Source organism: Lingula anatina, chromosome 4 (genome assembly GCF_051362555.1).
Source record: "Lingula anatina isolate TDL-2025a chromosome 4, LinAna3.0, whole genome shotgun sequence".
Lineage (NCBI taxonomy): Eukaryota > Metazoa > Brachiopoda > Lingulata > Lingulida > Lingulidae > Lingula > Lingula anatina.
Window position 1 is genome coordinate 198,085 of NC_141770.1, and position 24,415 is coordinate 222,499.

The 24,415-nt window shown below is 40.0% G+C and overlaps 2 protein-coding genes across 2 annotated transcripts; one reads left to right on the forward strand and one right to left on the reverse strand.

The window, feature by feature from the left end:
• Positions 1 to 940: 940 nt before the first annotated feature.
• Positions 941 to 10,482, forward strand: LOC106163467 (uncharacterized). The gene is made up of 18 exons (XM_013541063.3): positions 941 to 1,131; positions 1,825 to 1,985; positions 2,617 to 2,901; positions 3,211 to 3,407; positions 3,705 to 3,881; positions 4,036 to 4,227; positions 4,514 to 4,687; positions 5,313 to 5,486; positions 5,654 to 5,827; positions 6,158 to 6,307; positions 6,436 to 6,612; positions 6,867 to 7,010; positions 7,341 to 7,475; positions 7,855 to 8,079; positions 8,499 to 9,041; positions 9,312 to 9,464; positions 9,738 to 9,863; positions 10,101 to 10,482. The coding sequence occupies exons 2-18, from the start codon at positions 1,846 to 1,848 to the stop codon at positions 10,241 to 10,243; spliced, it is 3,309 nt and encodes a 1,102-aa protein (XP_013396517.2). The 5' UTR covers positions 941 to 1,131; positions 1,825 to 1,845; the 3' UTR covers positions 10,244 to 10,482.
• Positions 10,483 to 10,996: 514 nt separating this feature from the next.
• On the reverse strand, positions 10,997 to 24,000 carry LOC147762000 (uncharacterized). The gene is made up of 15 exons (XM_087012028.1): positions 23,816 to 24,000; positions 23,192 to 23,433; positions 22,681 to 22,866; positions 22,160 to 22,339; positions 19,048 to 19,221; positions 18,496 to 18,681; positions 17,970 to 18,155; positions 17,406 to 17,579; positions 17,024 to 17,179; positions 16,599 to 16,781; positions 16,204 to 16,350; positions 15,848 to 15,979; positions 15,326 to 15,535; positions 14,409 to 14,990; positions 10,997 to 12,653 (listed from the first exon to the last, which is right to left on the reverse strand). The coding sequence occupies exons 1-15, from the start codon at positions 23,875 to 23,877 to the stop codon at positions 12,400 to 12,402; spliced, it is 3,054 nt and encodes a 1,017-aa protein (XP_086868154.1). The 5' UTR covers positions 23,878 to 24,000; the 3' UTR covers positions 10,997 to 12,399.
• Between the last annotated feature and the right edge of the window lie 415 nt (positions 24,001 to 24,415).

Here is a 24,415-nt window from a genome sequence, read left to right on the forward strand (position 1 = left end):
CTGTGGTTTGGTGAATACATTTAATCTGTCTGTTCCATACTAACAAGGGAGTGACTTGAACATTTCCAGGGGCGAGGTTGCTCCACGCAAATTAAAAAAAAAAAAAAAAAAAAAAAATATATATATATATATATATATATATATATATATATATATATATATATATATATATATATATATATTTTTTTTTTTTTTTTTTTTTTTTTTTTTTTTTTTTTTTTTTACAAGTTAAACATATTTGTATCATACATGAAAAAGATATAGCGTACTGCTTATTACTCTTTTCGTGCCAAGTATGCGCTGGATGCCATTGCAATCGTATTGGACGTGTAACTAGACAAGTGTCATCTTCCCAAAGCATAAAGCATTCCCCCCTCAAAACATTTGCCCAGATGTTATATAAAATTAGATAGTGTTGAAGCATGTTGGGCGAGTTATGTAAATAGCTTTAAAATAAACTTATCTTATGGCACAGAGTTTATTTTCGTATTTAGTAGCTTTGTACGCCTTGAATCAGAAATGAACAAAGATATCACAGTTGTGCTGTAAATACGTCCTCGTTAATACCGCGATGGACAAGCGTTAGAAGGCACAGGCCTTGTAAGCAATGTCACCGTCGTGAACATTGGGATTGTATATCTTTTTTTCCAAACACTGTAGTTTTAAAGTGCAGGAATAATGGCAATTTCAACTGAATTCAGGACACGCGCACTGGAGAGTTGATAAAAATAATTTCCAGAAAAGAAGCCAGAGAAGCCAGGAATCAGTAAACTGGGCACCGTCCAGTCGGGATGGTCTTCCAGCCCTCTGAAGCGGATTTAACTCTCTTTGTGCTGTTATTCATTCTCACCTTATCTCAATTTTCGGGGAAGGGTTAAATCATTTAATCAGCGTTTCCTGCTAAAGCGGATCTTAGTTTGATTTGTTTGCCGCTAACATCTCCGCCCCGGGAGCTGAGTGAACAGTCAGGGAAAATCCGCGTTCCGTGACCTCTGACCTGCAGAGAGGGCTTGGTTCATTTGATGGTTGTATAGGACTAAGTGTCATTCAGAAACGCTGGAGCCACGCTTAGCGCAACTTGTTGTGTCGTCTGCTATTCCTGTCACGATTTCATAAAACGTTTTCACTGCGGTAAGTTAACTTTATTTTCTGTTTAATAGCTGATTGTAATTTCACAATTTTAGAAGCACCGAGGAGTACAATGTTTCGGGACTAATCCCAACATTTAAAATAAGTCTAGCGCTTTCATGTATATTTCAGTATATAAGATTTAAATGTGTTCACATAAGCCCTCCTGACGCGGGCCTAGACAGAATGTTATGCCAGCAAATATCGTGCAGCGCAGGTCACCCTGCAGTGTTGTCGTAGGTGACACATTCGCACTAAAAAACTGATGAATTCAGATTCCGGCAGACTGAGGTGTCCCGCACACTCCCAAGCATGATAGATTTACTAATGTTTCACGATTATTTACACATGTGTTTTAAAAGAAAGATTTCAAGTATTGGACGCTTATTTAATTTGTGTTGCCGAGGAAAAGACTGCAGCTCCCGCATATTAAATGTGCATGCTGTCATTAGTTATAAGATTGGACCTGGGGGGGGGGGGGGGAGCTTCTAGGACTGGGAATGTTTGTGTGTGTGCGTATGTGGGCGTACTTGAATGACTGTGCGCCCATGCGCGCGCGTACTCCCACACCTGCCTGTTACTGTACGTCTCACAGAAGACGTGTGTAAAATGCTACCCTCCCTGAGTTGTGTGATGAAAGATGTCACCCTTCCATTCTCAATACATTTAAGGTAAGATTTCAGGTTAATATTTCAGGTGATCTATTGCCACTGAAAGATGGCGCCACGGCTGTCGCTGGCGGTATTCATATTGGTGGCTCTGGCTGCAGCGTCCCAAGCTACCGAAGAAAAACAATTTGCAGGAGAGAAAGAAATAGACCTCAAAGGAGAGAAGGGAGATGTTGCTTTAGACGACTTGTAAGTTTTTAAAGTTATCTTCACAGTGTGGAAGTCAGAGTATGCATGGACGTGGTCGACATTAGCCTACTGAAAAGTGTTGCTTTAGAAAAACAAAAGCCTAGAATGAAATTATCCACTGCACCTCTCCTGAATGATGGCAAACTTGAGATGGGTTGCAGGAAGACGCTAACACCACCTAAGGTTTCTAACGTATCTGAGTTCAGATTACTCCTGTGTACGCGGCTCAATATGTAGGCACCCCCAGACGCGCGCGCATGAACACGCACCACCACCCCTGCACACACACACACACACACACACACACACACACACACATCACAAGTACATGTAGCTTTCGAGATACATGCAGTTCGTTTTCATTTTCAAATAAGAAGTAACACAGCAATTTATAACTACTAAACACTGACAGCAGACACGGGGCTATCGGCTACATGAGGCGACAAGATGTGGTTTGTCACGCACACAAATACCATTTCTTGACTTCTATGTGCAGGCTGGGGACATTTATATAGGTTCTAAAGATTCTTATGGACATCTTTAACATAAATTTTGATGAACAGTCGAAGGTCTAAGATTTTATTTATTTATTTATGTATTTATTTTATTTATTTATTTATTTATTTCACAGGTTCCATGACGTAGACGGAGACAAATCATCCCAAGACCCCGGCCGCCTGGTCAAATCTCTTCATCCCAACCACCGCATGAAGCGCGGTTTCCTGGGGGGTATAGGCAAGGCTGTGGGGGGTCTATTGAAGGGCGTGGTCAGCATAGGAGGCCTGTTACTAGGGAGAGGGAAAGCTGAGAAGGCGGCCACCAACTGGGATCCCCGGATGTACCAGTTTCAACTAGAGCAGCTGTGTCACTCTATCTGTGTCACCGAATGGACAGACTGGTCAGCTTGCTCCAATAGGCACGTATAGCATGGCTAAATAGATGGGTCAACGCCCTTTGAACCTGCAGCAGAGTAACGTCTCGGGAGTCTTTGAAACGGAGACATTTCAGGCCCGTAGCCAGAAATTGAAAAAAAAGGGGGGTCTTTTTCTGAAAATGTGGACTGTTTGTCATTAAACCTTAGTGTACCTAGATCAAATTTACCTAGAGTGGACCTTTTCCCGGCAAAAAGGGGGGTGGTCTTTCGAACCCCCGCACCCCCCCCCCTTCCCCCGGCTACGGGCCTGCATTTATATAAGCAAATGAATAAATAAATGTTGTATTTCAGGTGCGGCGGAGGCACGAGAACGAGAACACGAGAGCAGCAAACGATTGGTCGTTGTGCAGAGTTACAAAATTTTCAATGTGCCAAAAAACTGGAGGCGACCTCCCGGTGTAACGAGGACTGCGCTAATGGCGGCAGAGGAGACGGAAGTGGCAACTGCGCATGTCTGGTTGGGTGGAAAGGTCAATGCTGTGACGAAGGTGGGTACTCTTTCCATCTACTGAACATTGGCACTTAGAAGTCGTATGCTGTAAAATCTACAACAGACATCTTATACATTTTATAGAAATAGTTGAGAAATTGGTCAAACCGCTATGTTTACTTCAGCTGAGCTTAAATTTTCGCCAAGAAGAAAATTAATAAATAATCAAAATAAAAATAAATAGATTTAAAAAAACGTCCACGGCCAAATATTGCTTTAAAGATGCTAAACGAGGCATCTCTCTCTCTCTCTGCAGTTATAGGCAAGGAAAAATTATCTCTTTAACCTATTTCAGAAATTGTTTGTCCTCATCCTCTAAAACCTGAAAACGGTCGCGTCACCGGAACTTGGCCTGCGCGCGTGCGCTCTGTGGCATCTTTCACGTGCAATGAAGGCTACCATTTGGCGGGAAGGGACTCCATCACGTGTCAGCCGGACGGGACGTGGAATGGAGAACCACCTAAATGTTCTCGTAAGTTCATGATATATCACTGATTCAGAAAAGCTCCTTAATAATCTCTCCCCCTCCTTTTTAAATGCTTATTCTTTATAATGATACATAACCATCTATATTCAAAAAAGCTTACCATTGGCTTCTTAACTACAATTATTTCTGTTGTTTGCAGGGGTTGTATGCACGATGCCGGCGGCTAAAGACCACGTGGAAATCCTGAACGTCCAAGAGAAGTATGCGTTTGATGACCAGTTGGTCTACCGCTGCCAGGAGGGCTATCAGATGGTGGGTGCAGCCATCAGAACGTGCCAGCTTGACCAAGGGGACACTGGGAAATGGAGCGGGATTGACCCAATTTGTGATCGTTAGTTTCGTATCTATCTATTTTATATTGTGCATTGTTTCATTACATAATAGCTACGGTAAGATGCATCAATGTAATATAAACGTATTTAGGTCTGATGTCATAGAATCAAATATATGTTAACTTTATAAATGTAATAGTTAAAAACGATGCTAGGTTCCCTAAAAAGAAAAACGTAACTTTAATTGATAAGAAAGCAATAGTTTCAAGTTTTCAGGTTTGATTTCATATCAAAATAAAGGTAATGGTAGTAAACCGTGTGTGCAGTGATCTCTGTGTGTTCCAGCGATATCATGTGGTGACCCTGGTGTTCCTAGTCACGGCCAGAGAGACGGCACTGCGTTTTATTTCAATGATGTCGTCACCTTTACCTGCCAGACAGGCTACAAACTGGAGGGGGCTGATAGAAGAAAGTGCATGGCTACCGGAACGTGGTCCGGGTCTACACCAGTCTGTAAAGGTGAGACACCACTAAAACATGGACTGTAAATACACTATATGCATTGGCCTGAGTCATGCAATGAGCATATCAGTGGAAGGGTTGTTATGTCAGTAGTAAAATGCTATTGACATTCAACGTTATGTACTCAATTAAAAAAAAAGAGAGCACATTTTATCTTTTTAAAGAAGGCATTAACAAGCTGTGTTGTGTCTTCTGTAATGTGCAAACGATCAGTTTCCTTATGTTAACTGCTTGAAATGGTTTCTGTGGAAAATGTAATACATGTACTAGTGGGTGAAATAGCGTCTAAATAGAGTCTAAGGCTCTATTCCCATAGATTTTAGATCGATCTATCCCCGCGGGGAGTCTCACTAGATTACTTTCAGATAATCCGACTAAAATGTCCGTCCCGCCTACTACAAGCTGTAAGGGTGTAATTAACTTTCGTGTCCGCCCGGCTGACAGCTATTTAGCGTGAACCCCCAGGGAGTAAGGTCGACCTAAAGTAGGTCAATCTAATCTATGGAAATGGGGTGTAAGGGTTGCATGATATGGTGCAAGTAGCACTTTCAGTATGAGGACGCTTAGCCCATTAAAACGAAACAAATATTCTGCTTCAAATTTTTATTTTCTTTCCCTGCAGAGATAAAATGCGACGCCCCCAGAAGGCCGAAAAACGGAGAAATCATTGGAAGCCGCTACACCTTTGGGTCAATTGTGACGTTTGAGTGTGACGCGGGTCACGTGATCCAGGGGTCCCATGCTATCAAGTGTCTTGAGACAGGGTTTTGGAACGCCACAGAACCTCGTTGTCAAGGTAACTGCCCTGAATTCGTTCTTTCAAGGTGTCTGTAAGTTAACTTATTAAATATACGACCTCCAGTTGATGCTGGGAAACGGGTTTATAAAACATGATCAATTCAAGACAAGCACAGTTTAGACTTAGGTAAGGATCTGTTGTACACATCGAAATCTCTTTTACAGCTGCAAGTTGTGGTAACCCAGGGCAACCTGCCAACGGCGCCAAAGATGGCAGTGTATATTACTACCCTAGCAACATCACCTACAGCTGTTTCCATGGTTACGTGCTGGTTGGCACCAAGTCCATCAAATGTAAGGCTGATGGTAAATGGAGCGGTTCAGTTCCCACATGTGAAGGTGAGTGCCTGAAGGGGCAAGGGGAGGGGGGGGGGGTAGGGCTGTGTGTAGAATGTGTGTGGGGAAGGTAGGTTTGTCAAAAATACAGCTGTTACAACCTGGAGTTTTCTTAAACTGGCAGATAGCGAGTTAAATAATTCACTTATACAGGTACTTGTATTAGTTATCAGTGAGAGGTATTTAAAATTATGATTCAAATTTAAGATAACTATACATACGCGCAATATACTGGGCACTAGTAGGCAAAAACAGCTCCAGTGAAAATAATAATAATAAAAGTAATAGGAAACTGACCTAAGATTTATGATAGGCCTATGTCTCCATTTCCAGCCTGTCCGATAAATACGTACATGCCGAGTGGGTCTAAGACATGTTCTCCATGCCCTGCTAACACCCACACCCTTACTGAGGCCAGCACCAGCCAGGACCAGTGTGTTTGTGATGACGGCTACTCCGGCCCTGCAGGGGGGCCTTGTCAAGGTGAGAGAACGTACTTCTTAATTTGGACCACGAATTTTTTCCGCGGTTGTTGATGTCAGCTATAACGGATATCTTACTCGAGCGTTCTTATAAAGTTCACTTCATTCATCAGCTTTTCTTTTTGGTAGAGGTGAAATGCCCTCCGTTATCCCAGCCAGACCATGGTACCAGCTCAGCTTGCGGTGATCGCCCTGGTGACGTGTGTGAGTTTCGCTGTGATGATGGCTACATCATGGAGAAAGGCAGCGCAATGAGGACCTGTCAGGGCAACGGGCAGTGGGACGGCACCGACGCCACTTGTGCTCGTAAGTCAATTTATTTATTTATGTTGTGTTAATGTTTTAGCTTCAGTCTTGTATTCTAATGGAGTGTTTGCATGTTTGAATATTAACACAAGACAAACTTACTGGTGGGTGTTTCAAAACAGCTCACGTGCGCCCTCGTTAATCTCAGATCTAGACAAAATGCGTTGGACAGCGAGTATTGATTGCTGGAAGGTTAAGATGGATGGCATCCTTTTGTCATTTCAATGCTATTAAATATTTGTTTATTTCCCCAGCCTGTCTCCAGAACACGTACAAGTCAGATGAGAGAAGTTGTCTACCGTGCCCCGTACACTCTCACACTGATGGAGTAGCGAACATGAAGAGCGGCTGTACGTGTGACGCTGGCTACACAGGGAACGCGGGCGGACCATGCACAGGTAGGAAATAAGGATGAGCTGTAATCTGGTATTACAGACCAGCCTAGCACCACGAATAGGCTACTAAGTATTTCGAATAAAACCACTGCGGTCGGGTTTATCAATCCGACGAAAACATTTCTCATATAAAAAGCACATTCTACATCAAATATAATATTAATCAGTTTAGTTATAGGATTAATAATTTAATGAATTATTTATTGTTGATACTATTCTTATGTGTAAGGATTAATTGCAAATGTAGAGTATCCATTAACTGAGTGCGGTTGAAGTGGTTCCATCTTTAGGTCTATGTGCAGGTTCAAGTTCACGTTTTCTAATTTCCTACAGACATAGACGAGTGCGCACCAAACGGAGGCCGGGGTCCGTGCGATGACGTATGCGACAACAACGACGGCGGTTACAAGTGCAGCTGTTCTATTCAGGGATACGGGATAAGCCCTGAAAACAAACACGTTTGTGTCGGTAAGTTTTCAAAATGTCAGTGTCTGATTCAAAATGGTATTCATATTATTCCTTTCTATTGGAAGAAGTTATTTTAAAGCCATTGAAAACAAAGTTCCTGGCCTATCTCGCACACATGCCTATATTTGCAGTGTTGCCTGCAAACCCAAAACATGTCATGGAACGCTTAAGTTTTACGTATTTTATTTTTGAACAGTGTAATAATACCCTTCACCAGGGTGGCAGATTATGTAGGGAAAGGCCACAGAGCCAAATGACTGTCTGTTTATCTAGAGCCATATCTGTGAATATCTGTGAAAAATCAAATTGTCGCCCTGGTAGAGGGTAGGGTAGTAACACCATATCGGCAATTCAATAACAAGAATTGTAATATTTTCAGTGGAGCAGCAGTGCAGAAACCTGACGACAGAGGACGCCCCCCTCAATGGTGGTCTGGTTTGCCACTGGTACAGGGAACAGAATTCTCAGCAGTGCAGCGTGAAATGTAACAAAGACTACGAGTTCCCATCCAGGATCAACGACTACGAGTCATGTGGACCGTCCACGGGGTTTATCTGGTCTCATCAACAGGAAGATCCGGAGAACACCTTCAAACCTTGCTTAGGTTGGTACGGGGAACTATGCCTGCGTTATGTGTCGTTGACAGATATTTTAACATTGTATTCATTCAATTCATAAGCATACTGCAGCTAGTATATTGGTGATGAAAGCAAACTCACGTAAATTGTTTAAAACAAAAAAAAACAGGGTCTGATTATTCAGATCAGTACGCTGTGTTTAGGTCTGTTTTCCACGGGTTAGAATTTTGGTACACTTAATGTTGCACTAACTAATTTGCAGTAAGTTATGTAATTGAAAAGTCTGCTCTTAATGAGTGCATGTTCAAGAAAATCGGATGATATGTTTTGTTTTATCTTATCCATTTACTTTCCAAAATTATTGAATAAATATACTTACATGTGGCGCTCACCACATTCGTATGACTTGCTGAACTTACTATAAGGTCATGTTCATCTCTTTTAGAACAATTCTTCCCTGACTTCCGGTTGGAGGCAGAGTCTGCCTACTTCGTCCGCGCCTGTAACGATCTCACTCCCGAGGAGCGGCTTGCTGTGCGCCAGGAGTTCGCTGATAAACTCACAGCGGAAGGAATCTGCCTAAAACGCACCACCAAAGTCTGCGACGTCGCAAACGTGGATATCATTTGTGGCAGAACCACTAGACGGCGACGAAGGCGCGGAGTGGACGAGGTAGTTGAGTCCGTCGATTTCTCCTTTAACTTGACCGCCAAAAAGATGTTCAACGAAACTAAAGACTGCGATAAGATCTGTCAATTTTTACGTATCCCAGACGCCTTTTGTTCCGAACTTTGCTTCCCGACTTTCCGCCGCTTTATGAGGGCCACCATGTTGTATGCCAAAAGGCAGTTAACCCAGAAATTCTCCAATGAAAAAAACAGGATGAAATTCATGGCGGCGAGGAGAGAGTTCGAGCCAGACGATGTCAAGACAAGCGACGTAGTAGTAGCGTGTGAAGAGGGCATGAGAGCCGCGAATGAAACTTGTGGTTAGTATGTTTGACCGTTTTAAGAGAATAGGTATCATTTCATAAAAGGCATACTCCCTATAAACACATTTCGTTTTTAATATCTGTTTGTTTATTTATTGATTTATTTGATGAGTGAATAGAAGGGCATTAACTACTCTCATGTTCTAAAATACTGACCCAATGTTTTAAACATATACCGTTCTTGTTGCTTGTTTGCTTGTTTGCAAAAATCCTCGTCTGTAAGCCTGACAACACGTAGGTAATGTAAGACGATGTTCCTACTTGCAGTGCCTTGCCAGCCGGGGACGTACCTGGACAAAGGTGTTAACGATTGTCTGCCGTGTTCATCAGGGCAGTTCCAGCCCCTAGAAAGACAACTCCAGTGCCTACCGTGCCCTGTAGGAACCACAACTAAGAGCCCAGGTGCCCGGATGTGCTCTGGTGAGTGGGCTGCTGTTGGCATATTGCATGATGTAATAGATATAGAGTTGTCGTAAAGTTTAGTCATGTAAAGTTTCGTCTTCTGTAGCTGATTGAAATCATTGGCATTTGTTCTCACACAGACCTTATAAACAAGAGTTCGTTTGTTTTACAAGTAAGATAGTATGAAGTCAACACTGAGGTCCAAAGTCAGTTATCTAGATGTCTAGAACCACTTTATCTTGTCAATTAACAATCACGATGTCGTTTGAAGTCAATGTTTTGTGTCCCCAGTCTGCCCAGATGGAAGCTATGGTGACAACTGTCAAGAGACGTGTGACTGTGTTAACGGCCGCTGTGACCCCAGGAATGGAAGCTGTCTGTGTCACAGTGGCTGGGAGGGGGCCAGGTGTGAAGTTGGTGAGTATTGGCTTGATAAATAGTATGTAGGTTTGGTGTTTTTGTAGTCAAATATGCCAGTACATGCATTGGGTATAACCTTCATCATCATCGTCATCATCGTCATCATCATCATCTATTCTCTCTCTCTCTCTCTCACACACACACACACACACCTTCCGCCTGTAGTTTTATAGATATACACTTGCATGCAGCATCTACACTAGAAGTATACAAGAAGCCATGTTATAATTCCAGATGTTCCTGGCTGCCGGGAAGGTTCCTGTTACCAAGGTGTACAATGTATAGACATCCCTGCCCCCGGGCTTGGCTTTAGGTGTGAATCTTGCCCCCCGGGAATGCTGGGAGACGGTGCGTCATGTCGAGCAGGTAGTTCATGAGGACACAAAAACCTCTGTCACCAAAGACAGCAATTGTGTACCGGAAAACAGAAAATATTGTCATAATATGTGTCATAAGACTCCAAAACATTCCATAGTAAAGAGCGTCATGTTGTATATGTGTAAATGTCACAGCATGACAAAATGTGACCAAGTGTGACTTTTCTTTATCTGCATTATCAGTTTGACAGTGTTTTTAATTACCATAATAAATAAATAAAATTATAGAGAAAATATAATCGTATGTTTTGTATTGTTTCATCCTAAAATGATATATTTTGATAATATCAGATAACATGTATACCACAGGTAATAGAAATACGACGTATACGTCCTAGGCATCTGCAGCCGCCTCCTTTTTTAATCATTTCATGTGGTTGTAATGTAGGACCCCGCCATTCTGGGGTCAAGATTTTGGTTTCAAAAGTCCCTGCTTAGGCTTAATTAATGCCATGTAATTACGTTCAATGTATGTAATATCAGTGTTTTACTTGCATTCAATTTATTTAATGGTAATGTTTTATATAATGACTTTGAATGACCTTGAAACCTTTTTTTTCCACGTTTTAGTAAGTTGCCGTAAGGCAGCCATTTTATTATCAATAAATTCTCATGCTATTTACCATTCTTAAAAGGAAACAACCGCAAGGAAATAGTTAACTTCAGTTATTGAAAATGACATTCATGATTTTAAATGTCAGATTACTTTAAATCCCACCTATTTATTATAGTGAATAAGACAAAAATTCTCAATTACGGAGTCATGCATTTTATTATACCACAATATCTGCACTGTAGGCGATTCGTATAATTATGTGCACTGTACACGTTATATTGTTTATTGGGTTTGTCATTGTCCATTAGTAGCATGTGCTTACCATCGTATTAACAAGTTTTCCATCATTTAGAGGACCCTGTTTTTAAATACCAAATAGGCTATAAATCCTGGAGTTAATTGCAAGTCCCTGTAACAACTCTCATTTTACAACTAAACCCAACTCAACTCATCCTTTTCATTTTTATCTGCGCTGTATCAGTTAATACAGGCCAGCAAATGCAAGGACTTTAACGTGTCTTCAAAAGTGTTGAGGGAAATTAAGTGCGGGTTTAAAATACATAAAGAACGTTTACAGGCAGATTATCCGTCATCAAATAACTCCTGTTCATCGCCGTTGGCATTATTCATCAAAGTGAAGTCATTACTAAAGGCTCACTCAGTCTCTCATTATCAGGTTCAAGTTGTGATTTTTAAACGCAGCGAGCGATAAATTGTTAAGCATAAGACGTTAAGGGCATACTCTTTTCTTTATAGTCCTACTGCAAAACCGCAAGTTAGGGAAATTTCCCAAATTAAAGTCGTTAGTTTAAATGAGAAACATTATTAGGTGAGCTGCTCACATACACCTGCAACTGACATCAAGAAAACTAGATGCCCAGAAATTTCAGTAGAGAAACAGAAATTTGGTGCGATTTCTTAAAATCCAGCTACGAACTCTACTCTGAACTCCGAACTTTACTTATCTTCAGATCTGAGAGCAGCAGTAGGACGGATAAGCGACTCGGAAGAGGGTGTGGAACAAAGATACACTTGTTCAAAGCTCTCAATGATAACATTACTGGGGGATGATTCAACAGCTACCTTTATATAATCAACGATGGAATTTTCACAATTCAGTTAAATTAATCTTTCCGCCGTGAAATGTCAAACAAGGCACAGGTCCACTGATAACAGTAAAAATATACTTAACACTGCATTGAAATCAAAACATTTGGGTATGAATACATACAGTCTATTTATTTTGGAACCATATCAAAGAAGGACACCCTTAAAGGAAACGAAGTACAGATGCACCAATAGTACAAACGCTAAAGGTCAACAACACCTGGCAAAATATAGCAAGCGAAGAAAATTTATATCCAAAAAAACTAAAACATTTGACCTAACTGTTGTTTCTAATTTGATACATTTACGTACTTGTAAAAAGTATAACAGCCAAAGGCAGGATTAACATTTTTACTCGTTTTCATAAGGATGCCCCAGTACAAAATATTTAGTAGGTGATATTCCTATCTTTACACTGCCCTGTGTCACAATTTGACACCCCCTCCCATACCCGCCCCCCTTCTGGAATATAACACAGACTGCCTGCATCAATTTACTTTAATGATAAAAGAGACGAAATGTCATCTTCGTTTTCATTTATACTATCCATTAGTTCCCCAACGTGTTTTATGAAGTCGAAGATGATCTTGAATAACGGGCTACAGTCAGATGCTCCAGATAGAGAGAGAAATCCGCGCGGACATGGCAGGCAGAATGTTTGTTGAGTCTCGATTTGGAACGTTCCTGGCGGGCATTTGTGACAGGTGGAGCCCCCTGGTGGCAGATACCTGCCTGCAGGACATGGGACTGAAAATGAAAGATGAACATAGTTTAAATAAAATATAACATATATCAAATAACTATAAAGAGGTATACACATGTTTAAGTAACAGAACAAACGATATAGTCTGTGTATGGTCATTGGCATAGAAGCCTGTTGTTGAAATCTGTAAAACCAGTGTCTAGTTGTGCATTTGGTTTGACCACAACGAATTTCCTTAAACCATTAATGCAAAATAAGCACAGTTGATCAACAAATGCTTAATATTAGAAGTTGATTTATTCAATTTCATGTTAATTTCCACTCTTGCTCATCTTTCAAATAAACAGGATATTCTCTAATCATTTTCCAGAACCCGGGCCTATCCCAAACTGTCTAATTTCCACAATTTGACAGATCCCGGACACAGTTAGGTGAAATAAATTTTCCTCGTAATAATAAATCTGCCTGACTTCAAATGATGGACCAGAAACAAATGAAAATAGAAAGTGACAGAGGAAGAGCTAGCCCCAGCATGTTAAGAGAGTTCCTGCCGAGAGTTAAAATCCACAGTTCTATAACAGCTAGCTACATGTACCTGATGCAAGTGTCTCCTCAGATACTCTTTGCATATAGAGAATGGAAATGATAAAATACGACTAACTTAAAGGGATAATAACTCTTCCTTTTGGCCAAAAAATGAATTTTCCTGGAGTAAACAACAATTCTCCCATACTTACCAATGGTTAATGAATCCATTTTTACATTCAGAGTTAGTCCCTGTTTTTTTCTAAAAAGTTTGGTTTTTTGTTAAAATCTCTTAAGAGATTATAACAGAGTACAGCCATCAGTGGAGGTCACGTGATCTGAAGACAAGCTCAGATATCAGAATAATAGCTATAACTGCCGTTTTTGTGGTAAAACAGAATATATTATATTTCTATGAGTTGTTCGCAATGTTTTTATTGTGAAATATAGATATCATACGAAGAGTTATTATCCCTTTAACTAAGTTAAAAAAAGGATTTTTGTTCCTTTCATTTAGTTTTTTGCTTAATGCGTGGCAATTTCAAGGTCACCTCTCAAAGTTGTTGGAATTCATGCACACAGACGACTTTTTCTGGGTTGCTCACGTGTACAATGTATGATTGACTAAAACACCGCATCCAGGCATGCTAACAGCCCTTGATCCTGCTCAGACTCGCACCAGTTGCATAAACAAAATTGTGACCAACACTTGACAGAGTCCAAAACAAAACATTTTGGTAGCATTGTTAACCTCATCCTTAACGAAAGTTTATCGCACGTTGCCAACAGACATAGGCCTTGACCCCTAGATGTCAATTCCGATGCAATGTATTTTTCATACCAAGACAGGAAATGGCCGCTTATCGTAGCAAAAACACGCAACCTCTTTTGAATATCTACGTCCTTACTTAAAGATGTGTTAAACTAAGGTGTGTTTGCATGACACGGATCTAAACATTGACGTGCCTTGCTATAGCTCTAGATCTTATGTTGTCTCGGGCTGTGTACGTTTGCGTTTGGATATACAGAACATAAGTACTCTGGCCCATAAACGGTTCGTCACTAGCTATAGATGCTGACCAAGTCTTTAGTTTCAAAGTTAACTCATGCTCTCCCCAAACTGATAAATTCAATTTACCTACAAGTAAGAGCAATGTGATGAAGGGTCATTAGAATATACTGAGTATATAAAAATAATGGTCAAATGCATCTTTGAGTGTAATAACTTTGAGTATATTTTAATGTCGAACATGATCATAAAAGTGGGTACTCACCACAGGTTGTCCCGCGTACTTCCATACCATCTTCACAAGACACCAACATATTCTTGTCCATCTTGAAACTGTTTGGCACCGGATTCAGTACCAAAGTTCCAATCTTCAGCACTGGTGTTGGATAAGGCGCTTCTGTGACATTTGCCGCTGTTTCATTGATTTGAGAACCAACTGGGCTGAATATATTCTGAACTTCTTTCTGCTGGCTGTTCATCATATTCTCCGTCTCTGACATGTATCCTTGGGCGCATTCGTCACAGTTTTCAGAGCCATTACAATACTTGGTACAGTCTAAATCAATTGAGGGCTTCTGATGTGTTTTAATCTTAAATCTGAACTTCAGAATATTGCCAGACGTGTCACGTTTACGAACACCACCAAAGGAATACTGAGGACCGCATTCAATTTGGACGTCCGAGATATTACAAACAGAGACGCCATTTTGTTTGCAGACACCCCTTTGTTCTAAAATGTCAACCAAAGCTTGCTTTGCTTCTCTACGCTGAGTAAAAGTAAGAGACACACAGTCGTCAACAAAGTACGTTATTTCTGCCTCTAGTTCCACTCCAGGAAAGAATTGCTCTGCAATTAAATAATCGTCACAATTATGAAAGTATTGAAGAACAAACAAAGTGAAATTAATTATTGTGGAAATATGAATTCTGTAATAAGAAAATGAGTGACAAAATATTTTTTTTTCTTAAATAATATTGTCTTCATTATTTCATAATTGTATACAAAAGCAGTGCAAATAAATAAGTTGTGAGCTAACGGGAACCACAAGAAGTTGATTTTAACTAATCTTTCTTATCGAATGTAAGTTTTTGACCAAAGGACTCAAGGCTATATCCGCACTGTAATTGTCTTAAAGCACATTTCTTGTCTAATCACCAAAGTCACCAAAGCTCCATTCTTACCCACACATCCAGTGACCGGTGTTTTATTAATCTCGTATGACCACTGCCAGTTGGTGGCCGGTCCACACACCTCAAAGGCATTGGTTCTTTCCACGTACTCGAACCCCTTGTTACATTTCACCTGACATCTGTCTGTGTTGGTCAAGAACTCGTGATGACACACAGACCCTCCGTTCTCTGGGATACCGAATACCGAACACTGCTTCTCCACTGGAAGTAGACAAATTCACCATTATTAAAATTAAATGGTTAGAATGTCTAATATGTTAAGACGATTCCAAACAACAACTGGATTGAAAATATGATGACGGTTTAGGTTCTTACCTTCACATAACGTTGAGTCAACTGGGTGAACTCTATAGCCAGGTATATAATAATTATTAAATGTACCTTCACATAACGTTGAGTCAACTGGGTGAACTCTATAACCAGGTATATAATAATTATTCAATGTACCTTCACATAACGTTGAGTCAACTGGGTGAACTCTATAACCAGGTATATAATAATTATTCAATGTACCTTCACATAACGTTGAGTCAACTGGGTGAACTCTATAACCGGGTATAGTGCACAGACACCTGTAGCTTCCAGGAGTATTCTCACATGTTTGATTACAACCTGCACCATTCTCTTCTACACATTCGTCAATATCTAAAGAAAACAAAACAGATTTAGAATTAAGAATTCACAACTGCACGTCTTTCACACCAAAATAAAAACCAGATACAATAGGGCATCGTTAATTTTCCATAAAATAATACAAATGATGTACAATGCAGTGTATCTTTACATGTACTTCGATCAACAACAGACAGTAGCAGACATCAGTGCAAACTTTTCACCAAAATAGTCAGTAAATGTCCCCGTCCACCTACCATCACAAGGTCCACCTCCAGGTCCCCTGTAGCCGCCATCACACACACAGCCGGATATTACATTACCCACAGTTCCATTGGTGTTCGTCAGTGCGGGACAGCTGTCACATGATGTGGGGTCGGATTTGTACGTATTTACCGGACATTCTGAAATGCATATGTCACATGGATATACAAGCAAGCTTAAGGAATGGTCTTCGTCATTAAAACATTGTTACTATTTATGTAATTATGGGCTACCTGTACCGGTAAATGTGCCATTGACTGCCAATCATGAAATGGTAAATTGCAAGCCTGTGTTCGTCCTATATGATATTTCAATATAAAGGATAGGCAGGGATTGTACACACACTCCTCATACTGGTAGCTGCCTTAACTCTATTATTGTCATTTACCAAGACACGTGACATTTCCACCCGTCCACGTGGCATCGATTTTGCAAACTTTGGTGGCACTTTCACTTTCTGTTCCAAAGATGTACCCTGGGTCACACTGGAAAGTACACGTGTCGTTGACTGCAGTTTGACACGCTGCAATACTGCCGTGGTCTGGGGGATTCAGGGCAGGGCAACGGATCTCTGGAGACAATAATATTGGCATTAGGTTATATAAAAACAAACCAATTGATTAAATCCAGGAAGAACATTTTTCAAAGTTGAGATTTTGGCACACAAACTTCCTGCAGGTTAAGATTTGGATTGCAGAGTACAAAAGAGATGACTTCTATTAAGATATAAACTACAGTACTACACTGCTACAGTACCTCACTTTAAAAAACCTTATTAAATAAATTGATTGATAACACAAAGACCACACCCACCTGAACATGGACCCCCAGCTGGACCCTCGTAACCATAGTTACAAACACATTGAGTGACATCAGTACTGGCGCCATCTAGAGTGTGGGAGTTTTCAGGGCATGGCACACAGGATATTCTGCTGTTCACACCGGGTTTGTACTGGTTGAGCGGACAAGCTAGAAGTAGAAAAGACACATTAGCAACAATAACAGAGATGGACAATCATGATAACAGTACATGAACCTGTGCCGAATATAAATGAACAAAACATCTTATCAATTTTAATTGATTTAATTTAAATATTAAAATAATTATTTTTCTCTTATGTTTTTTTCCCCATTTAATATATATAATCAATTTATATAATTTCTGAAACGTATGAAGAAATGGACATCAATCTACCTGAACAGTTAGGTAATTTTGCAGACCACTGCCCGGATGCTGTACACGTGATCTTATCGCTGCCTTGAAGGAAGTAGCCGGGCTGACACTGAAAGTTGACCTCGTTTCCAAAGGTGTATTCACTTCCGGTTTTGACGCCATTATGTGGAAGACCTGGGTCACCACAGTCCACAGCTGAAATGGTTTGTTGTATTGATACGCTATCAGAGTTTTTCATCATTGGGCACTATTTTGAGATTGATTATATAAAATTGTTATTTAAATTTATTATATGCATTCTATACAAATTGTCACTTCGATTTGGAAATGTTTTCCATGCCGGGATTTAGTTATTTTAATAAACATATTTTTGCTGATACAATTCAAGATTTTAAACGAGATAAATTAATTTTGCATAGCAACAGAGATAAAAAAAAGCGACTTACTTTTTCCTCTATACTTCAGATTTACAGATCAAACGACGCACTTACATTGGCACACATTCACTTCATATTACAAATCACATGCTGTAAACCAACATTCTTTGTGACGTAAACATAATCGATGACGTCATTGTCAACTTACGTGTGCACTGAGGTTTACTTCCTGACCACACCCCCTGTATACCCTGTGCCTCACATGTCCTCTCAGCGTCTCCCTGTAACATAAAGCCACTGTCACAAGTGTAGGTGACCTTTGACCCAAACCGGGTTCCTTGAGGAGTAGAGGCGGTTCCAAACTGTGGGTCTGTCACATCAGGGCAGACAATTGCTGTGATAGAAAATGAGTTCTTAAAGAGCCAATTCACTAATACAGATATGTACAGTATGTGGATAAATCTAAGTGGCAATGGAACTATATATATTATGGTTAGCAGGTTTGGTGATCCTTAAATTGTTCAAGCACTTACAAATAGCTTGTAAATAATAACTCCTAACTTATAAGGTAGTTTTATGTGAAGTTAATAACCTCTGACTGTGATTACTCCTCAAAATAACAATAAAAAGTTCTGAAATGCAAATAAAACTACCACTGTGCTACCCGACATAACTCAGACCATTTATAGTTCAAAAAGCATCCAACCAAATCATTATTCAGTAAATAACCTTACGTTCACAAGTTGGCTGAGTTCCGTCCCACTGTCCTGATAGTTGACATTTTCTCTGTCTAGACCCCTGTAGGTAAAACCCACTGTTACAGCTGAATGTCATCTCTCCCCCGTACACATTCCCAGTGGGGCCACCGGAGTGACTCTGAACCCCGTTTTTTAACCCAGGGAGGGCGCCACATGAGATTACTAGTGGAATGAATACAAATACAGCTTTAACAAACTTAAAGCTACAATATTCTAAAGTGTTTAACTCCTTAAATCATTATTTTTCTCTGTCATTTACAATTGCATACAGAAAGAAGAGAATAGACGTGTATATATGCGACAAAGATAGAAGCGGGTATTATGACATTATAACGGAGATAGAGGTAACATTATAATAGCGGAGTGCGGTGCCATGTTGGACCTACCTGTACTCTGACAGTGCGGTAAAAAAAGAAGAGAAAAGAAGTGTATATGTGTCAAAGATAACATAGTAGTGGTTATTATTACATTTAAGCCGGGGTAGAGGTAACATTATAAAGGCGGACTGCGGTGCCATGTTGGACCTACTCTGACACTGTGGCAGTTCTCCACTCCATGTACCGTCAGCCTGACATGTCCTGGTGGTGTCTCCCTGAACTCTGTACCCTGTAGAACACGAGTAGGACACGGTGCCTTGGTACGTGGTGGCTGTCACACTGTGATTCCCCTGGGTGGGAGTACCCGGATCTCCACAGTCAACAACTAGAACCAGTTGGAAATATGTGATAATAACTCTCCCAAAGCTGCCTGTGTACCTGTACAATGCACTTTTAGAGAAAAGTGCGGTTTGTCTCTGAACTGTTTTTTTTTTGTGCGAAGACAGATAAATCTAGATAGGTTTTAGACTGATGTTAGTGAGGTTCAACTTTGAAGAACAATTCTTCTGGTCGGTTACTTTAAAAAAAAGTTAAATGGGCCCAATATTTAGAATGAGTGTGAACAAATGTCAAATGCTTGAACCCTAGACATTTGAAATATAAGATGAAGATTTAATCCTAACTAGAGGATCAGAGAGGCGATACCGCCTCCGAATATTGTACCACCAGCTGGAGCAAGCGCATTCGTATAGACCCCCACATACACAAAATAAGGGACACAGCCACCAGTTTTGTGCTTGACAAGCTGTAAAAATGCAATCAACAAGAATTTTTAAACTTTTGCAAAAAATATATATGGTACAATCAAATTTAAGTTCTTCGTAAGATAGGTCAAGGGTCAATTTCAAGGTCACAGTAAATTGCCAGTATATGACTTCCTATTCAAGTTCAAAAGTAACTATGGACCTATCTCTGCCAGTTTTGGAGACAAAAGGAAAGCAAAATTTGCAAAGTTCAGTTCATGGTGAAAAGTAGGTCAAAGGTCAATTTTAAGGTCACATTTAGATTGCCAGTATATGACTTCCTATTCAAGTTCAATAGTAACTATGGACCTATCTCTGCCAGTTTTGGAGATAAAAGGGAAGCAAAATTTGCAAAGTTCAGTTTATGGTGAAAAGTAGGTCAAAGGTCAATTTTAAGGTCACATTTAGATTGCCAGTATATGACTTTCTATTCAAGTTCAATAGTAACTACGGACCTATCTCAGCCAGTTTTGGAGATAAGAGAAAAGCAAAATTTGCAAAATTCAGTTCATGGTGTAAAGTAGGTCAAAGGTCAATTTTAAGGTCACATTTAGATTGCCAGTATATGACTTCCTATTCAAGTTCAATAGTAACTATGGACCTATCTCTGCCAGTTTTGGAGATAAAAGGGAAGAAAAATTTGCAAAGTTCAGTTCATGGTGAAAAGTAGGTCAAAGGTCAATTTTAAGGTCACATTTAGATTGCCAGTATATGACTTCCTATTCAAGTTCAATAGTAACTATGGACCTATCTCTGCCAGTTTTGGAGATAAAAGGGAAGAAAAATTTGCAAAGTTCAGTTCATGGTGAAAAGTAGGTCAAAGGTCAATTTTAAGGTCACATTTAGATTGCCAGTATATGACTTCCTATTCAAGTTCAATAGTAACTATGGACCTATCTCTGCCAGTTTTGGAGATAAAAGGGAAGCAAAATTTGCAAAGTTCAGTTCATGGTGAAAAGTAGGTCAAAGGTCAATTTTAAGGTCACAGTAAATTGCCAGTATATGACTTTCTATTCAAGTTCAATAGTAACTACGGACCTATCTCAGCCAGTTTTGGAGATAAAAGGAAAGCAAAAATTGCAAAGTTCAATTCATGGTGAAAAGTAGGTCAAAGGTCAATTTTATGGTCACATTTAGATTGCCAGTATATGACTTTCTATTCAACTTCAATACTAACTAAGGACCTATCTCAGCCAGTTTTGGAGATAAAAAGGAAGCAAAATTTGCAAAGTTCAGTTCATGGTGAAAAGTAGGTCAAAGGTCAATTTTAAGATCACATTTAGATTGCCAGTATATGACTTCCTATTCAAGTTCAATAGTAACTATGGACCTATCTCTGCCAGTTTTGGAGATAAAAGGGAAGCAAAATTTGCAAAGTTCAGTTCATGGTGAAAAGTAGGTCAAAGGTCAATTTCAAGGTCACAGTAAGATAGCCAGTATATGACTTCCTATTCAACTTCAATAGTAACTATGGACCTATCTCTGCCAGTTTTGGGGATATAAGGGACTAAATGTTATAATTTTGGAGTTACCATAATGTGCCTTAAATTTCGTACAGAAAAAATTAATTAAAATAAAGAAAATGACATTTTGGTCAAAATTCTTGAAATAGGAGGTGCTCTGAAGTTTCAGAAGTTCAAATTTGATGAAATAATGTCATTTTTGAACACAAGTTGTCTGCTTTGCCAAGCCTTATGTTTTATTTTTCCAGAGTTCAAAATTTATTATCCATTACCGTACTACACATTTTGCTTTTACCACCAATATGTACTCATTGATACAGCGTAACTCGAAAACCGTATGGAATACAAAAAAACCGAGACCACTTCCAGTGTTGGGCTTTACATGCTCTACATAATGCAAAAAAGAATGGGTCTCTAGCATTAACGGTTCCCGAATTAGAGACAGTTTTCAGTTTCGGTATCTTATGGCCGCTACTCCCGTGAAAATGCACCGATTGACCCCAAATTCATGGAGATGAAAGATGACCTGAAGGGTAACACTTTCCAATAATATTATTGGTTAAGTCTGTGTAGTGTCTGAATAACAGGGCAAAAAAAATTTTTTTCATAAAAAATTTCATTTTTTTGAAAATTTTGGCCCATTTGACCTTGAAGTAAAGGTCAAAGGTCAAATCCAAGGGTATATTTGAAATCTACACATATGACTTTTGGAAAGCCGTCTATAGAAATTTTTCCCATAACTCCTTCCGTAGGGTAGATAATTAGCATTTAATTTTGTCATTTTTAGACAAGGGTGCATTGTAATGAGTGCCACACCCAGACCCCAATACCGACAAAGCCCAAATTTTACGTGGAACGAGTTGAGATTATAGGTGACCTAAATCCATGAGATGGGTACGGGGGCCCTTACTGTCTAGGAGGAGAAGCGGTAACGGTAGCCGTCCGGCGGAGCCGGCGGAGCCGGCGGAACGATCCGGACGGGACCGAAACCATGTGTACCGCCAGCGCTAACGCTGGTGGTACAATAACTAAGATTAAAAAATATCATTTTACTTACGCTCACAAGTCGGCAATGATCCATCGAACTTGCCGTTAGTTTGGCAAGTTCGAGTGTTTGTTCCCTGCAGGCGGTAGCCGGTCTCACATCTATATGTAACCCTCGTGCCAACGTCATGCGGGGGAGAACTCGGTGTGACGTCACCATGAGCTGGTCTGCCCGGATGTTGACAGGTGACCTCTGTTTGACAATTATAAACATTATAACCGGTCTAATCTGAAGCATAGATTTTGCCAACAGTCATCTCATAACCTAACACAGTTAACATTTAACATCTTATAATTTTTTATGCAGCAGAGATTTATAAAGACAGAGATTGTCCTTAGATGTTTTACAAATTTAGAGGTAATCCTGCTTTCGGGTCTTTTTTTTTCGGGGGCGGAGGTAACGGTCTTTCCACATAGTACAGTGTTGAAAAAAATTATTCTCTTCTATCAACACCATACACAATATCTGTGCAATTAGCATGCACAACAAATAAAACAGACATAAAACGGACAATACTTCTACACAGTACTTACTGGTCTCACAGCATTTCCCAATAAACCCGGGTGAACAGGAGCACATCGCATTCCCAGGGGTGCCACCGTTACTACAGGGTACAGAACACCCCGGGCGTTCCAGGGAGGGTCCGTTACAGTTGTGTCCGGCGGCCCAGCCTGAACACCTCGCTGGAGGAGCTTTAGATCGCGTGCGTGTTCTGGTGCCTACATGTCACAATACAATACTTTGAATTTACCAATACAGAGTATTTCACCCATTCTTTTTTCAGTTTGTACCTTGTGATATTTTGCTGTCCCTTTATTTCTTTTGCTCTACTTGTTATATTATGCTTATTAATTTGTTTATGTAGTCATCATTTTGCCAATACATACACGGTACAACGATCAATGTATAAACTCTTTTATTTATTTATTTATTCATTTATTTATTTATTTATTTATTTTAGCTATTTGTAATACATTTACAAATGCAAATCATCAATGGAGTTTTGCCCATGCATATGGTCATCCATTTAGTTAAAGTGCTCACCTCCATGTCCACACTGGACAGTGCACGGGGAATATGGCGTCCATTGAGACCAACAGTTGGTGGCACAAAATCTGTTCAGCTCATTTCGTCTGGCCGTCTCCTTCCGGCTTTCTTTCTCTTCACTCCGTTCTTCTCCAGTTATTTTCTTAATGATACCACCCAGCCAGCTCCTCTTAACCCGCCGTGGGCCGAACGCCTTGGCTGCTGCCTCGTCCATGAAGATGCCATCATTTTTGACGTCACTAAGACAATGCAATGACCAATGAGTTAGATATTATAACGGCAAGATAAGATGCAGCTTCAGAACGTTAAAGGTGTTTTTAATATTAAAAAAAAACAGTAATCATGGGCGTGATATTTGAACAAAAGCCTGCAAAAATTGAAAAATATGCAATTACATCGAGAAGTACCGAATTCGGCACATTTGTACACGGCGGTCTTCACGTCAACTGCCCCCCCCCCCCCATACCATACCATGCCAAGATGCTACCTAAAATAATCCCATTGCAATTGTTGACATACGTTTTTCTCTTTCTTCATTTTGCTTTATCTTAGTGTGCAATACCATCTACAGTGACTTAAATTATGGAGGTCAACAATAGCAATATGGAGGTCAACACTTACCTCTGGTCAGCAGCTTCAATCAAAGCAAAAGCTACTAAAACTGCCCCTAAAATCCACCGCATGGTGCTTGGGTTGAAAGTGAACTTGTTGAAGATGCAGGACCCCCATGCAAATCCTCTTACAACAAAAATATGTAGATTATTTGATAAGTAATTAGCTGATAATGTCACTGCGGTATTTTCTTCGGGGAAGGACGGCTTTTACGAGCCAAAATTTGAGAGAAATGATTTCAAGTAAATGAGGACCCAAATAGCTCGGTGTGTGTGTTACTCAGTTCTATTTCCTTATTACTGTGACAAACAGTCACATAAATCACCCAGGGCGCTATAAATGTATTTAGACATGCAAGTCATTGTCAAAACGTCGTTTAAAGTAAAGATAAGTGAAAGTTTTATCTCGGTAGAAGAATAGTCTTCTTTGGAAATAGATTTTCGTAGAATTGCACTTAAGGAGAAGTGTATTTAAAGATTTTGATGGCTTGGATAAAAGGGCGTGAATCCGGTGAATTCGTTTGTATATCGCAAAAGAAATGACAAATTAATGAAAACTGAAACATTTGAAAGTTCCCGCTAATTATGGTGTATTTTCTTTCCGTCATGC